This window comes from Oryctolagus cuniculus, chromosome 6 (genome assembly GCF_051225735.1).
Source record: "Oryctolagus cuniculus isolate XC-2025 breed Fujian yellow rabbit chromosome 6, ASM5122573v1, whole genome shotgun sequence".
NCBI lineage: Eukaryota > Metazoa > Chordata > Mammalia > Lagomorpha > Leporidae > Oryctolagus > Oryctolagus cuniculus.
In genome coordinates this window covers 18,808,499-18,823,623 of record NC_142872.1, presented here as the reverse complement: position 1 = coordinate 18,823,623, position 15,125 = coordinate 18,808,499, and the positions used below count along the sequence as shown (strand labels likewise).

The 15,125-nt window shown below is 40.8% G+C and overlaps 1 protein-coding gene across 2 annotated transcripts in view; it reads left to right on the top strand.

The window, feature by feature from the left end:
* The window catches only part of FBN2 (fibrillin 2), a 236,114-nt gene that overhangs the window by 75,495 nt on the left and 145,494 nt on the right, over positions 1-15,125 (top strand). For both annotated transcript variants that reach the window (XR_016235341.1, XM_002710087.6), the window contains exon 7: positions 66-191. Coding sequence is in view for 1 of the 2 variants with exons in the window: in XM_002710087.6 (XP_002710133.2) it covers positions 66-191 (126 nt within the window). In the remaining variant the exon portion in view is untranslated. The remainder of the gene's footprint in view (positions 1-65; positions 192-15,125) is intronic.

The following is a 15,125-nucleotide window of genomic DNA, read 5'->3' as shown; positions in this document are numbered from 1 at the left end:
ACTGCCTTCAGGAAGTACAAGTGCGTATTTTCCAAGTCAGTGTTGGAAATACCTTGTTCTTGCAGATGTTGACGAGTGCCAGGCCATCCCGGGGATATGCCAAGGAGGAAGTTGCATCAACACAGTGGGCTCTTTTGAGTGCAGGTGCCCTGCTGGTCACAAGCAGAGTGAAACTACCCAGAAGTGCGAAGGTGAGTGTGGGAGACAGACCTGTTTGTTGACTTTCATTTGGAGAAAAACACAGCTTCATTTGGAATTTTGTAGACTGTTGATTAATCTCATAATTCTTTATTTTAACGTGAAGATGTTGGCATAATGCTAAAGTACGTTTGTGCTGATTTGGGTATTAAAGGCTTCATGGGCTTGGTTTGGAAGCATCAATGAACATCTTGCTACTACTTTGTTATCTCAGTTACTGTTGAGAGGGAGAGTAATACAGCTGTTTATGCTTTTCCTTAATAAAATAGTTTCCTGTTTCAGTTGTGAAATTTATCAAATATTAAAATTAGGATAGTGAGAAGTCCAAGTGAAATTTAGTGTCATGTATGATATACATTAATATTTTGCACTGTCATATATTATAAAATATTTTAATTGCTGTATTGAATATTAATTCTTGACTGGACACCAAATTACTAATGAAGCACAATTTACCCAGGAAGGATTTAGAAATTAGTGCAAGTACCCTGTTAAAGGATAGTTCTTTGAAATATGAAATATGGATTTTGATATCAAAATATAAGCTCCACCAGCATTATTCCTATAGAATAAGTCACATTTTATATTTATCTGTGTTTAAAACTTTCACCATTATTATAAAATTCAGGAAGTTTCTAAATATGTATATTTAGTGGTCATGGATATTTACAGTAGTGTTGACACTTCGAGAGTACTGGTATAATGTTTATCTTTTTATTATTCTATTACTTAAATCAGTTTTTCATGTAAGATAGTTTTCTGAAGACGGTCAAGAGTAACTTTTTAGTGTGTGCCATAAGAATTCTCATGAATTCAAGTATTTCCTTCTTTCTCTGTCTGAAAGTCAGTATTTGAGGTTATATTTTGTTGTTTGGTTATAAATGTTTATAAAGAATTGTAACCCCTCTCTGTAGAACAGAAAATTGGAAAAAGGCAAAATCTAGAGTTTAAACATAAAAAGTAAATGGGAACATCAGCTACATTACCAGACAGGAGGTGGGCTGCGGGCGCATGGGAACCTGAGCTCTGTTATCAGGAGGTAGGCTGTGGTGCACAGGACATTGTCTCAACTTCGGAAACCATAAATGCTCATGGCCTGTTTCATCCTGAATTTTCCATTTGCTCTTCATTCATTGTTAGCTCCAACTGATCTTAATATTTTTAAAGTTAATTGTGTATTCACTCCATAAAGAAGGCAGTGATTATTTTAAGGGTGAAATAAATTCCCTCTGAAACTTTTCCCAAAAATGCTCAAGTGTTTTACACTACTTAAATACAGTGTGGGCCATGAAAGTCGGCCTGTAGTGGACAGATTAAGAAAAATAGTTGGGAGAAATTTCTGAGTTACTTAAATTAGCAGAAACTTGGAGATCTGCAGAAATCTGAGTAGTGTTGCTGTTTCTTTGCTAATTTTTGTGTTTTCCCTCTTGGGTATTCTTTTTCTTTTCTTTTCTTTTCTTTTCTTTTTTTTGATTGATTGATTATTGTTCTCAGCCTTTTATTACTTTTCCATTTTATGTTTCTGGAATAAAACTCAGACCAGATCTAAATGTGGCGTACTGGGAACAAAGATAGTATTTGATTACAGGTGAGAAGGCATGACCACTGACTGATTACAGTGACTGATATTTCCATTTTATAGCAATCAATTTGTTCTTAGTTGAAAATGCAGTGAGCCTTTTTGACTTCACAATATATCAAGTAACACACAGAGCCTAGCCAGTTTCGAGAAAGCCAGTGCAACTCTTGTTGCAGCACTTGTCTATATCCTATAGGAAGGAGAGCAGGCCGGCGCCGTGGCTCACTTGGCTAATCCTCCGCCTGCGGCACCAGCACCCCGGGTTCTAGTCTTGGTTGGGGTGCCAGAATCTGTCCCAGTTGCTCCTCTTCCAGTCCAGCTCTCTGCTGTGGCCCGGGAAGGCAGTGGAGGATGGCCCAAATGCTTGGGCCCTGCACTCACATGGGAGACCAGGAGGAAGCACCTGGTTCCTGGCTTCGGATCAGTGCAGCGCGCTGGCAGTAGCAGCCATTTGGGGGATGAACCAACAGAAGGAAGACCTTTCTCTCTCTCTCTCTCTCTCTCTCTCTCTCTCTCTCATTATCTAACTCTGCCTGTAAAAAAAAAAAAAAAAAAAAAAAAAGGAGGAGAGCAGTTGATGTAATTGTAGGGAATGCCCAGAGTCCTGAATCCAGTCACGTCTTTCTTTACTTCCTTCCCGGGCAGCAAAATCCATTTTACCATTGCCCAGGAAGAATGATCTGATTTTGTATTTGGGATTGGTGTGGAATAGCAGAATTGGAAGAAGTAGAGAATGTGAAATCTAAAGGTTTTATGAAGCCTTGTATTAAAGTCATATTTATTTAGATACGTCTTAAAAGTGGCTATTACCAATTTTTAGAGTAATATTTCTCCTTTAGGTAAAAGAACAAGTGGTATTTGCTTATATATATATATATATATGCGCCAATTATATAATATAATTGGCAGTATCATATATCTAGAAGAATTCTGAACTGTTGTTATTTTTGGTAACATGTTTTGACTGGAGTTAGTTCATGAATAGGTTAGTGTCCATGTAAAAATATGTGGCCATAAAGTTAATGTTGGCTGTAAATAAAAATAGAACCTTTGTAATCAATTTTGACCAACTATTGAAGGAAAGACAACTTAATGTCAAGTGAATTACACTGTAAATATGACGTATAGTGGTATTGGCAAATTTATTTTTAAAGTGATGTGTTTTGGTTTAGCGTATTTCATATTTCTGTTGATACAGCAATAAAATTTTTATAGAAGCCTTTTTTAGTCTTTTAAGTTAGTAAGTCTGTTCAGAAGTAAGAGAGGCAACACCAGCACTTTGGGTTTCAGTGACTGGGATTTGTTGATATTCTCAATAAGAAGCTATGACATGAGCTCACTAAGTTTTAGCAGTTGTGTTGGTGTTTTGTGCATGTACTTGTCTCTTGACTGTCTGCTCCAGCCTTTGAGTGAGATCCTTGAGAAGAGACTCTGTCTTGTTTCATGCTACAGCCCGGAGCCTGCAATGCTGTCCACTGACAGTTCATCTTGATGAATTGGGAGGAGGATGCCTAAGAAGTTAGTTTATTTGATTTGGGTTGCATGTTCAAAGAGAAGTTAAAATGTGAGCCCAGAGTTAAAGTTGTATTTGGAAAGAGGCTAATGGTTTTCATCAAGGGAATTTTGCCTTTATCTGACTCTTTCAGTTTTCTTCATGATTTGATTTTACCCTGGTTGCCATTGACAGAGCAGGAGCATAGTCAGTGCAGCTGGGCGTTTGAGACCTGTGTCATTGTCCTCTGTGGTACCTAAAGGTGATGCCTCTGCTTTCTGCTCATTCTTTGGGATGTCTTCTTACCTGGAATCTCATCCTGCAAGACTTATTCTGTCCCAGATTTGGGATTTTGTATAGTTGGTGTTAAAATTTTAAAAAGTGGTAGGGATGGCGTCGTGTCCGACTTTAATGTAGAAAATCTCTTGTAGATTGTGCTGAACCTCTCTTCCTTCACATTTAAGTATAAACTACTGTTTAAGCTATAAATCTGAGCACAAACTAGAAAAGAATTTATTTCTCTGTGCTCTGTCTCCCTTGCTGTTTCTCATGCATGTGTGACGGAGAATCAGTGCTGCCACCCTCCCTCCACCTGCCGCCTTTTCTCAGGGCTCCAAATTCTGCAAAACTACTCATGATGCCCGCTGCAGTCACCTCTTATTTCTCCCAGGCTAGCGCGGTTCCAAGGCCTGATTTCCTAATTCTGTCAGGCAGTGTGCATACCGGTTCTTCAGCGCAGCCAACCATTTCCTCACTTCAGAAAGATTGCTCAGTCACCTACTCCATTCAGATATCCATTAACCCAAGGATCTGTTTCATTTTGGTAAGGAAGGGAAGAAAACACATCCTTATGATAGGACGCGGCACATCAGAAAACGGTCCAGCATTTTCCATCTGTATAAATAAAATATGGATTATATATATATATATATATATATATATATATATATAGGTCCATATGGATAAAGCCCAAGTAGGTGCCAGATGTCCTTGTGTGACCACCCCTTCCCCTTCCAGACTATACTTTCTTTTACATTCCTGGAGCTCTTAGTCTTTCCTGGATTATATGGGAGGCAGGAAAAGATCATCACTGTATTGGAAAGTTCCCTTCAATGGCTCTTTGTGAGTCAGAAAGTTGTTGGTAATTTATTCTGAAGACTCTACAGCTTTGTTCTGTTAACATAGCATTTTGTTGTTTGAGATCTGTGATGACAAATTTATTTATTTATGTTTATGAACCTTATAAAACTTGTTGGCACAGTCTCTTTCCCTGTGGTTCCAGCTCTGCATTGATAAACCATGGAAAATAAACTTTTCATACTTGACTGAAAAGTTCTTGCTTTTATGCGTGTTGCCAAAAGTATATTAATTTTAAAATTATTAATAAGTAAGTCCATTGACTGATTGCTAAATGGCAAACTACATACTAAAATGGAGGTTGAATTAAAGGGATTGTGAGTATTGGAAATAGTAAGAATTTCTAGATCATCAGTGTAGAACCCATGAAAATGATCTCCTTTTAAAATTCTTAGAAATAAATTTGTGAAAGTTGAGGCAGGTATCCATCTCTTTTTCCCCCTTAAATAAACAAGCTGGCACTTCTGAATCCAAACCTCTTTTCTATCTCCCATAACAAATAATTTATTCCTCTGTCACTTATCGCACTTTATTTTAAACTATTTCTTCTACCTGACTTTGACAGTGGGTTATATGCACCATACAAAAACTAGTATTTATTGAACACTTTACTGTATTCTAGGCAATAATTAAACCATTTCAGTTTGCACAACAGAGCTGTCAGGATGGTTATTATAATTAACTCACTTTACCAAAGAGCGAACTGAGTAACTTTCTTAGAGTTGTTTGGGTAAGAAATAACAGAGCCAAGATTTGAGTCTGCTATATTTGCTCCAGAGCTTCCTCACTTTCAGTCACTCTACCCTTTAAATAAATAAGTAAATATAAGTAAATAAATCTTTAAAAATTATTGATAGCAAGGGAAATACCATTGACTGTTAAATACACTAAAATACATTTATCTTTACTATGATAAGGAGGTACAAAATGACATCATTTTTTACCTGTATAATTGGGTAAAATAAAAAGTTTAGTGGCAAAATGTGCTAGTGAGAATGCTGAAAAACAGACATAAATTCCCAGTGAATCTGTCAGCTACAAGGGTACAGAAATATTAATCTGTTAATTTTAATTCTAAGAAGGTATCGTATCTATACTCGTGATGGAGAAATGATGGACTTTTCAGAGACAGGGCATCCATCTGTTCGTTCAGTCTTCTGAACCCCTTGGTGGAAAAGACTGACCTAGGCTGAAGCCAGGAGCCAGGAACTCTATCCAAGTCTCCCACATGAGTGGCAGGAGCCCAACTACACAGGCCATCAGTAGTGCCCCCAGGGTCTGTATCAAAGGAAACTTTGAGAAATGGAGGTGAGAATTGGACACAGGCACCGCAGTAGGGTACAGGAGCATCTTAACCAGTGTCAGTCACTAGGCAAATGCTGCCCATCTCCCAGTTATGTTAAACGTGGTGCTGTGGTAAAAAGCACCCATAATGTGACTAAAAGCAGAAGCAGCCTGCATCTAAGCGTGTTGCTGCCTGCCTTCATCCCCATCACTTTGTATTGAGCTTCCTCATTTCCTTGCTTTTCTTTGTAGAGTTTGATCGCATCTCCGTATATTGCATTTTCATCATCATCATTGTTCTTACAATCACTTGAAATTTACAAAGAAAATCAAATTCTGGGTTAAACTTTGTCTGCTTCGTATTATGACTGCGGTTACAGGTTGCTCTAGTTCCTCCTTTGGAATGGGATAAAATAGTTCATGATGTGGCTATCCCCTCATGTGCTCATCACTTTCCTGCCAGTAGACATTGTTCTCCTCCTTGTTCCTGTTGTGAACAGTGCTCAGTGTATGGTCAGCCACGTGTGTGCACTCTGTGCTGCAGAACCAGGTGTCTTCTTCAGGTGGGAGCTGCACCCTGGGGCCCAGAGTCCTTGTGATTTTCTAAAGGACCATTTATCCTCTTTTGATCTCTTTGTTGTATTCACAGAATGTGTGGTAAGAGTTAAAATCTAATACTGGGGCTGGCATTGTGATGTTGCGGGTAAAGCCACTGCCTGCAGTAACCAGCATCCCATATGGGTACCAATTTGGCTACTTGCTACTCCACTTCAGATCCAGTTTCTGCTGTGGTCTGAGAAAGCAGTGGGAGATGGCGCAAGTCCTTGTGCCCCTGCACCTGCGAGAGGAAGCTCCTGGCTGCTGATTTCGGATCAGCTCAGCTCCAATCATTGCAGCCATTTGGGGAGTAAATCAGCAGATGGATGGCCTCTCTCTCTCTCTATCTCTATCTGCCTCTGCCTCTCTGTAACTCTCACTTTCAAGTAAATAAATAAAGTCTTTAAAAAAAGAAAAAGGAAAGAAAAAAAAGAGTTAAAACCTAATACAAAGGATCTTTCAAAAGTCTGCAGAAGGGCTAGCTTTGTGGGGTCGAGGATTAAGCTGTTTGTGATGCCAGCATCCCATTGCAGAGCACTGATTTGGGTCTCAGCTGCTCAGCTTCCTGTCCAGCTCCCTCCCTTGTGCCTGGGAAAGCAACAGAAGATGGACTCACTACTTGGGCCCCTCCACCCATGTGGCAAACCAGAATGGAGTTCCTGGCTCTGCCTGGCCCAGACCCAGCTGTTGTGGCCTTTCGGGGAGTTAATGAGGGATGGAAAATCTGTCTTTCCCCCTCTATTTGTGATGCACTGCCTTTCAAATAAATAAATCTTAAAAAAAAATAGTCATGGAAAATGTGTATGACAAAAGTATGCATGCATTTATTGTACCACAATAAGCTTATGTTTTAATTCCAGTCTTCTATTAACTTTAAAAATTACCCTTGTGGAAGCCAGAGCATTTTTATAAACCACTTGGGAAGAGCATCCTAGCAGCGGTGTTTTCAAGCCAGCTTTCAGAGTTCCCTCTGTGCCTCCTAAATGGAAATGTCACATCCAGGAGAAGTGAGCAAGGAGGAATGGCAGGAGCTCTAGGAGGGCAGCCTGCAGGTGACCATGGAGGCAGAGTTAGCGCTGACCACTCCAGCAGGTTCATCTAAGCCTTTCCGTTTGTCCCTCCAGATCACTTCACTGTTAACGATGCATGTGTGAAGCAATGTGGATAACTTTGAGAGTATTAACTCACAGCAGTATTTCATGGGAGGTTACTACAGTCACTTCATTCCTTCCATTTCAACCTAAACTAAATGATTTACATCAGAAGTTGCGCACACAGCCCGTAATCCAGGTGGCACACAATTTAAGTGAATACTTTCAGTTATAGTATGAGGATGTTTCTTTTAATGTCATGGATATTAAAGAAACTACTGTGTTTTTATGTAAGCTTTAGTTTTCCTACAAGACTTGAATTTCCTATTTTGCTTATTAACCTGTCTTTTGTGATTTAATTGATTTTTAAAGACTTATTTTATTTATTTGAAAGGCAGAGTTAGAGGGAGAGAGAGAGATCTGCCATCCACTGGTTCATTCCCCAAATGGCTGCAACAGCTGGGCCTTGGCCTTACTGAAGCCAGGAACTTCATTTGAGTTTCCCACATGGCTTTAGGGGCCCAAACACTTGGGTCATCTTGTGCTGCTTTCCCAGGTGCATTAGCGGGGAGCTTTATCAGAAGTGCAACACCCAGGACTTGAACCAGCACCCATATGGGATGCCAGAGCTACAAGCAGTGTGTAAACTTTCCATGCCACAGCGCTGGCCCCTTTTGGTTTAATTATGAAAGCAAACTGAGACCCTAGCAAGAGCATACATAGAACAAATGAAAGGCTCATTTACAGATTTGTGTTGTCCACAGCTTGGCAAGAATTCCAGTGAGTGATGGGAGAATTTGGGCCACAGTGCCTGGCAGCTTTGTGCTACTCTGTATAATTTAGTGTGGTTTGACTTGATTAGCTATAGATGCTAGTTTGAAATATTAATGTATTCTTTAGTTATAGGTTTCATCTTCCAGATTCTTGGGGGAGCCACCAGGATTGTGTGACTGCAAATCACAATGACCCTTCTCTCTTTAGAGACGGAATACCCTGATGGCTGTGCCACCTCAAGGTCCAAAACAGCTCTTCCTTTTTTCTTGCCTGTGTTAGATTGTAATAAAGGCCTCTTATGTAGTAAAATCATTGTTGGGTATTTGGCAGTCATAAAAAAAAAAATAAAACCTTGTAAAAGAGAGAACTGTAATACTGAAGGCAGTGGGGCCTTCAGTATTTCAGTTTAACTCAGAGCATGTCTGTCACCCTCGTTTTCCAGCCCTCTGATAGAAGAGGCTGGCTTTCAAGGGCAGCTTCTCTGGGGACATCCTGAACTGTCACCGTTGTATAAGCCTTACCCCAACACTATGAGCTCTTGTTTCATTTCTTTACCTTGGAATGAACTTCTCAAGATCCTTTGAGACATTCTAAGTCCTGAGCCTTCCTGCATCAGATCCACATGGTTTTGCCTGGTTTTTCTTGCATGAACTCAACTCTGGTACTGTAGTGCAGAAGCAGTCATAGACAGTGCAGAAACACTGAACAAGGCTGTGTTCTCATACAACTTTACTTACAGAAGAACCAAGTTCTAAGTTCTTGAGCCAACACCTGCTGGTTCCCAGGGTGTACATTAGCAGAATGCTAGAATTAGAATCCAGAGCTTGATCCCAGACATTCTGATGTCTTCTGCTCCTTTCCTGGGCCATTAGCAGGGAGCTGGTTCTGAAGAGGAGCAGCCAGACTCAAACTCGTAACCAAGTGGGATGCCCGTGCCACAGGCAGAGGCTTAGCCTACAATGCCACAGCACCAGCCCCCTAGTAGGCAATTCAAAGAAAAAGAATTGCAAAAGCAAAACGTGTTGTTAAATAATACTGGAAAACAAAGTCAGAGGTTGCTTTCTTGTTTTGTTGGATTCTAAACAAGTCAGATTTGAAGTCCTTGAAGATATTGTCTAATAAAAAAGTTGGAATTAGTGAAAAACATTTCTTATCCAATGCCTTAATAAAACCGTACTATGAAAATTTAGTTGTAGGCTTAGGAAATTAGTTCAACTTAATAAGCCTATAGGATAAGCTGTTTACAAATTAGATTATCATAATTTTTCTTCCCACATAGAATCTTTTCCTTAATTTACCATGACAGAAAAATATTTTTCATAGTTAACTAATAAAGAAAAATAAGAAGTATAATATTCTGGCATTTGTTTGAAATTAAATTTTGTTTTACAATATTTTATCTATATCTTTACTTTCCTTAGCGCCAAGATGAAAGATTATTACTTTGATGTTTTTTCCACAAAGAGCAAGACTGTATTTTACATAAACTCTGTACACTAGCATATATAAACCCCCTATGTGTAGCATCTGGTTTAATTAAATATTAATATTTCTGTCAGAAATCAAGAGTGTGGGTTTCACCAATAAAATGCATTCCAGAATCTGTTCCTCTCCAGGAAGCTGATTAAACTTTCCTGTGTGCTTTTAGGACAAGCACTGCACTCTACGTAACTCTCTTGTGCTTTAGCATAACTGGCAAGCAGTGGGAGTGGGCAGTGGGGGTAGGAAAGCAAAGATCCTCTGCCTTTCGTGTTCATCATTCACTTCCAGGCCATGTAAAAAGAGAACCTGTAGAGACGTGGAGGAAACAGTTTCAAGGGTGTTTTTTGGGAAGCACTGTCCATGAACTGGAGTGCAGGGGTCAGGGTGGTGGGGAGTAGAGCCCCAGTCACACCTGGGAAGGCTCAGTTCTGCATCGCCAGAGAGGGAATGGCAACGGACACATAAGTTTTCCACCTGCAGTTGAGGGCGTCATGGCAGGGAGGTTCACTGAATGAACTGGCAAGGGGCTGTGCTCCTACGACTGCCTAGGTTATGAGATTTTACATGGATGCCAGGGAAAGTCACTGACCTGGGGCTATGTGAACACAGATCTGAAGGAGATGAGGGAACAAACCATGGATGTCTGAGAGGTCCTGATGACCCAGCAGGTGCAGTGGCCCAAGGCAGAGGCATGGCATGCATGAGGTGTTGCAGGTTGAGACAGAGGCAGCTGTGACTGGAGCAGAGTGACCAGGATCTCACCACTCTAAAGGAGTAGGAGAAGATTCAGAGATGCACAGTCTCAGGGCCTTTGCAGACTGTGGTAGGCACCTTGGACTTGGAGCTCTCCAGATGGGAGCCACTGTAGAGTTTTGAACTAAAGAGTGAAATATTCTGGCCTTAATTTTTTTTAAAAAGATTTATTTATTTATTTGAAAGTCAGAGTTACACAGAGAGAAGAGAGGCAGTGAGAGTGAGAGAGAGGTCTTCCATCCGATGGTTCACTCCCCAATCTGGAGCTGCGCCAATTTGAAGCCAGGAGCCAGGAGCTTCTTCTGGATCTCCTACGTGGGTGCAGGGGCCCAAGGACTTGGGCCATCTTCTCCTGCTTTCCCAGGAAGAGAGCTGGCTCAGAAGTGGAGTGGCCAGGTCTTGAACCGGCGCCCATATGGGATGCTGATACTTCAGACCAGAGTGTTAACTCACTGCACCACAGTGCTGGCCCCTCTGACCTTAATTTTAAAAGGTTTATTCTTCGGTCCAGTGCTGTTAGTGTAGCGGATAAAGCCAACACCCGCAGTGCTGGCATCCCATATGTGTGCCAGTTCGACTCCCAATTGCTCCACTTCCCATCCAGTTCTCGGGAAAGCAGTGGAAGATGACCCAAGCACTTGGGCCCCTGTACCCATATTGGAGACCCAGATGAAGCTCTTGGCTCCTGACTTCCATCTGGCCCAACCCTGGCTATTGTGGCCATTTGTGGAGGGAACCAGCAGACAGAAGATCTCTCTCTGTCTCTCTCTGTCTCTCTCTCTCTCTTTCTCTGCCTCTGTGTCTCCCCCTCACTTTCTATAACTCTTTTACATAAATAAATAAATCTAAAACAAAGATTTACTCCGGGCTGCTGGGTAGTAAGAAGATAGTAAAGATGAATGTGGAAACATGGAGACGCACTAGAAGGCCACTATGGTAATCTAAGTGAGATTTCATGGTCTTCAGCCAGAGGTTTATTTAGAAGTGGTTCAGTTAGGAGAGGAATTAGGTAATTCCAAGATTTGGGGAACTGAAAGGTTGGCGTTTCTGTTAATTGAGATGGATAGTGTCTGTGGATAGAACATAGTACAGGAGAAAGTTACCAGGGGCTTAGTTTTACTTGGTTAATTTGAGACGTCTATTAGACATCTAAGTAGATATTTGCAGTTGAATTTGTAAGTCAAGTTCAAGGACAAGATCAAGGCTAGCAATACAAGTTTTCTAGTCTTCATCTTAGTAGTTGATACTTAACGTTCTGAGACTGGATAAGATCCACCATGGGAACATTTTGAGGAGAAGCAGTTCAGGTGCTGATCCCTAGAGCAACTTCAGCAGTCAGATGTCCAGAAGATGAGAATGAACCAGTAAAGGAGACCAAGGTAGAAAAATCCATGAGATGACAACTCAACCAATGAGATAGGACCTTTGTTTCTAGTCCCTGTCCTGTCCCTTCCCTGCTGAAGCCTTGAGTGGTCTTAGTGGCTGCTTGCCAGGGAAGAAGGTAGCGGAAGTGCAAAGAAAGAGGACAGCCATGCCCCTCGATCATGAAGACTTCCAGTCACAGGGGAGGCCCAAGCTGAGGCAGAGGGAAAGCTTTAACTGGAGGAGGGCTTAGAGCTCTGGGGTTTTCAGTTTTTTGTCCCTGTGAAAGGGAGGGGATACCCGATGGACAGAGTCTGAGATTTCCAAGGGTCAGGGAAGAACTAATTAAGAGATTATACGAAATGACAGTGGGACAGATCAACAAAATGCTTTCTGCCTGCAGCCTTGCTCACTTTAGATACTATCACCCTGTGTTTTCTCCACCAATATGATATTGTTGAAAACATTTCCAACTGCATGAATTATAGTTGTAAGTATACAGGCAGAAGTTCAACTTTTGCATAAATCATCACTTGGATGTGGTGAGTAAGTTTTTATAAGATTCTATTTATTTATTTGAGAGGTAGAATTACAGAGACAGAAAGAAAAATCTTTGGTCCGCTGGTTCACTCCCTAGATGGCCACAACGGCTGGAGCTGGACTAGTCAGAAGCCAGGAGCTAGGAGCTTCTTCCAGATCTCCCATGTGGGTACAGTGGCCCAAGTGCTTGGGCCATCTTCTGCTGCTTTCCCAGGCCGTGGCAGAGAGCTTGATCAGAAGAGGAGCAGCCAGGACTAGAACCGGCACCCATATGGGATGCTGGCATCTCTGGCGGAGGATTAACCTACCGTGCCACAGCTGCAGCTCCAAGTGCTGTGAGTAAGGAAAAAGAGTTCCAGTCATGAAAGTCTCAACATCTTGGTGAGACCCTTGAGGATTGTCTGGATAACTGTGCATGGTAAAGCAATAATTCTGTCCTGTATTCTGCAGCACTCACTCCAACTACATAGTGTGAGTGTGTATGTGTGAGTGCATGCTATGTTAGCCCAGTTAGAGCATAGCTGTGTCTGATGAGGTTCACTCACAGAACTGGCAGTCTCCCCAGTCAGCCCTTTCACATTTGCATTCCACACACAATTGCTGGTGAATGACTAGTTGGGTTTATACAGGTCCTTCACCCCCTTGAGTAGATCTGCATGTGTGCAGATCTCAGGAGTGACCTGTATTCACGCATCTACACGTACACCGCCCTCTTTGTGCGTAGACACAGATATGTCCAAGTAGTCCAGGGTATGTGCAGCTACCTTTCATATTTGAAGTGGGTACATATGAATGGAACCTGTCAAGAGAATAAGGAAGTCCACCAGCACCAATATAACTGCCAATTTGAACGTTAACCCTCTTTGTAAGAATGGCACAAAGCATGTGCTTTAGTGACCAAGCAAACTATTTTCATTGAGTTCATTTCCTTTTATGGTAACAAATATGAGAAGTACCGAGGTGAATGCTCATTTATATAGCAGTTCAGTGACAGTATAAATGACATATTTCTTTTTCATGTGTTGCCATTTATTTAAAACTTGCAAAATAAAGGACTTTCTAATGTATCTTGAGAATGTTGATAGGAGATCAAGACTTCCTAAATGAATGGTCTTAATGCAAAATGCCAAAATATACTTAAAATTCTCAGTGTTTTAGGATTATACTTTAAGGTCTTTATGCTTAATGAGAAAAATGAGAAGGGAAAATACTGAATTCTTGCAATTTTGCCAAGTCCAAATGGTTATAGTAAGTTTAGCTTTGGGATTTTCTGATTTTGATATCACTGAAATTTTAGGTTTTACCAAACATTAAGAAAGCCTTTCGATTTACCTTCTGCATACAAAATTGATTCAAAAAGTTCACGGAAAATGGAACTAAATGTAAATATATTTTGGTGCCCAAAAACTGGAGAGCCACGAGTAGTTCCATGATCTTTTTGGAGTACCCTCATATTTTAAAATTTTAAGGCAGTTGTGGAATGCAGGGAGGATTGGAAGGAAGACAGATTCTGGAGCATAAGGTTTTAACCAGCTGTTATTTAAACTATTCTACAGAAGCTCGACGTCATCATGTTAAGTCTTCAAGTATTTTTAAATTTGTAAACAATTTGGTCTAATTTGTATTGAAAGCCAGTGTTCTAAGTTTAAAATTTGCCCTTCTGTGTCCAAAGTTTGGGTTAACCAAAGGGTAACCAGTTGTTTGCATTCTGAGTAACTCACCAAAAAGAAAGAAAGGGTTCTGGAGAAGAGAAACAAAGGGAAAAAATGAAAAACCACTGCTAGAAAATGGCCATGTTTCCCAAGAAATCCAGTCTTGAGATCTTGGGGTGCAGACCAAACATTTAAGCTCACATTGCTCAACTGTGTTGTCAGTAATTTGCATGCTTTTTAAATCAAAATCACTTTCTGACTGCTGTAGTGTTCACAAAGGACTGTGATGGATTTGCCTCTTGCCGCCATTGCTTCATGCCTGAGTTACTCCAAATTAGTGTTCAGAATGATGCAGTATTGATTTCAGGCTGAAAGTGAACCATTCATTATGTTACTGCAGTAGCAGCCTTTTAAAAAAGACCATTACTCAGCCAACGTGGACAAACACCTCTTAATTAAAGAGTTCCTGTAATGCTTATTCGTGTTAACATACAGAGACTGTTTTAAATATATCTCTGTGGACTGTTGACAGTAGAGAAGGTGGGCCAAGAAATAATATCTGATCATTGCAAACACAAAATATGGATGCAGCATGATAGAGCCCCCAGCTCCCAGCCTCTGCAGAGGCCCTGGAATTTTCCATCACGCTAAAAAAGGTGCCCTTCCCCTTATAGGATGCCCCTTTTCTCTTCACATTATCTGTAATCTGGGGAGTATCCTCACCACTCCAGTCAAACTAATTTCATAAAAATCATGAGGTAGACCTTTCCCATGCCTTATAGTACCTAATATCCATACAGAAACATATACCTCAGATACCCCACAGTTGTCTCAAACTCAATGTACACAGGGTCTTTGGCTCTACCACCCCACCCACAGGCACCTTACCATCATTTGCTAGGTTCCCTATCGCTGTGATCGGCACAACCAGTCAGTTCAATTTGTTGTCCAAATCTTAAACTGAGTACCACTGAACCATTTTGTCAAGGTCTTTAAGTGGATTCTATTTACTAAATAAATAGATTGTGAGTTCATGTACTTCTCTTGTCTTCATTAGTACCATTTATCCTCTCAAGTTCTGTGATAGCATTCTTTTTTATTTTACTTTATTTTTTGACAGGCAGAGTTACAGTGCGAGAGACAGAGAGAAAGGTCCTCCTTTGCCGTTGGTTCACCCTCCAATG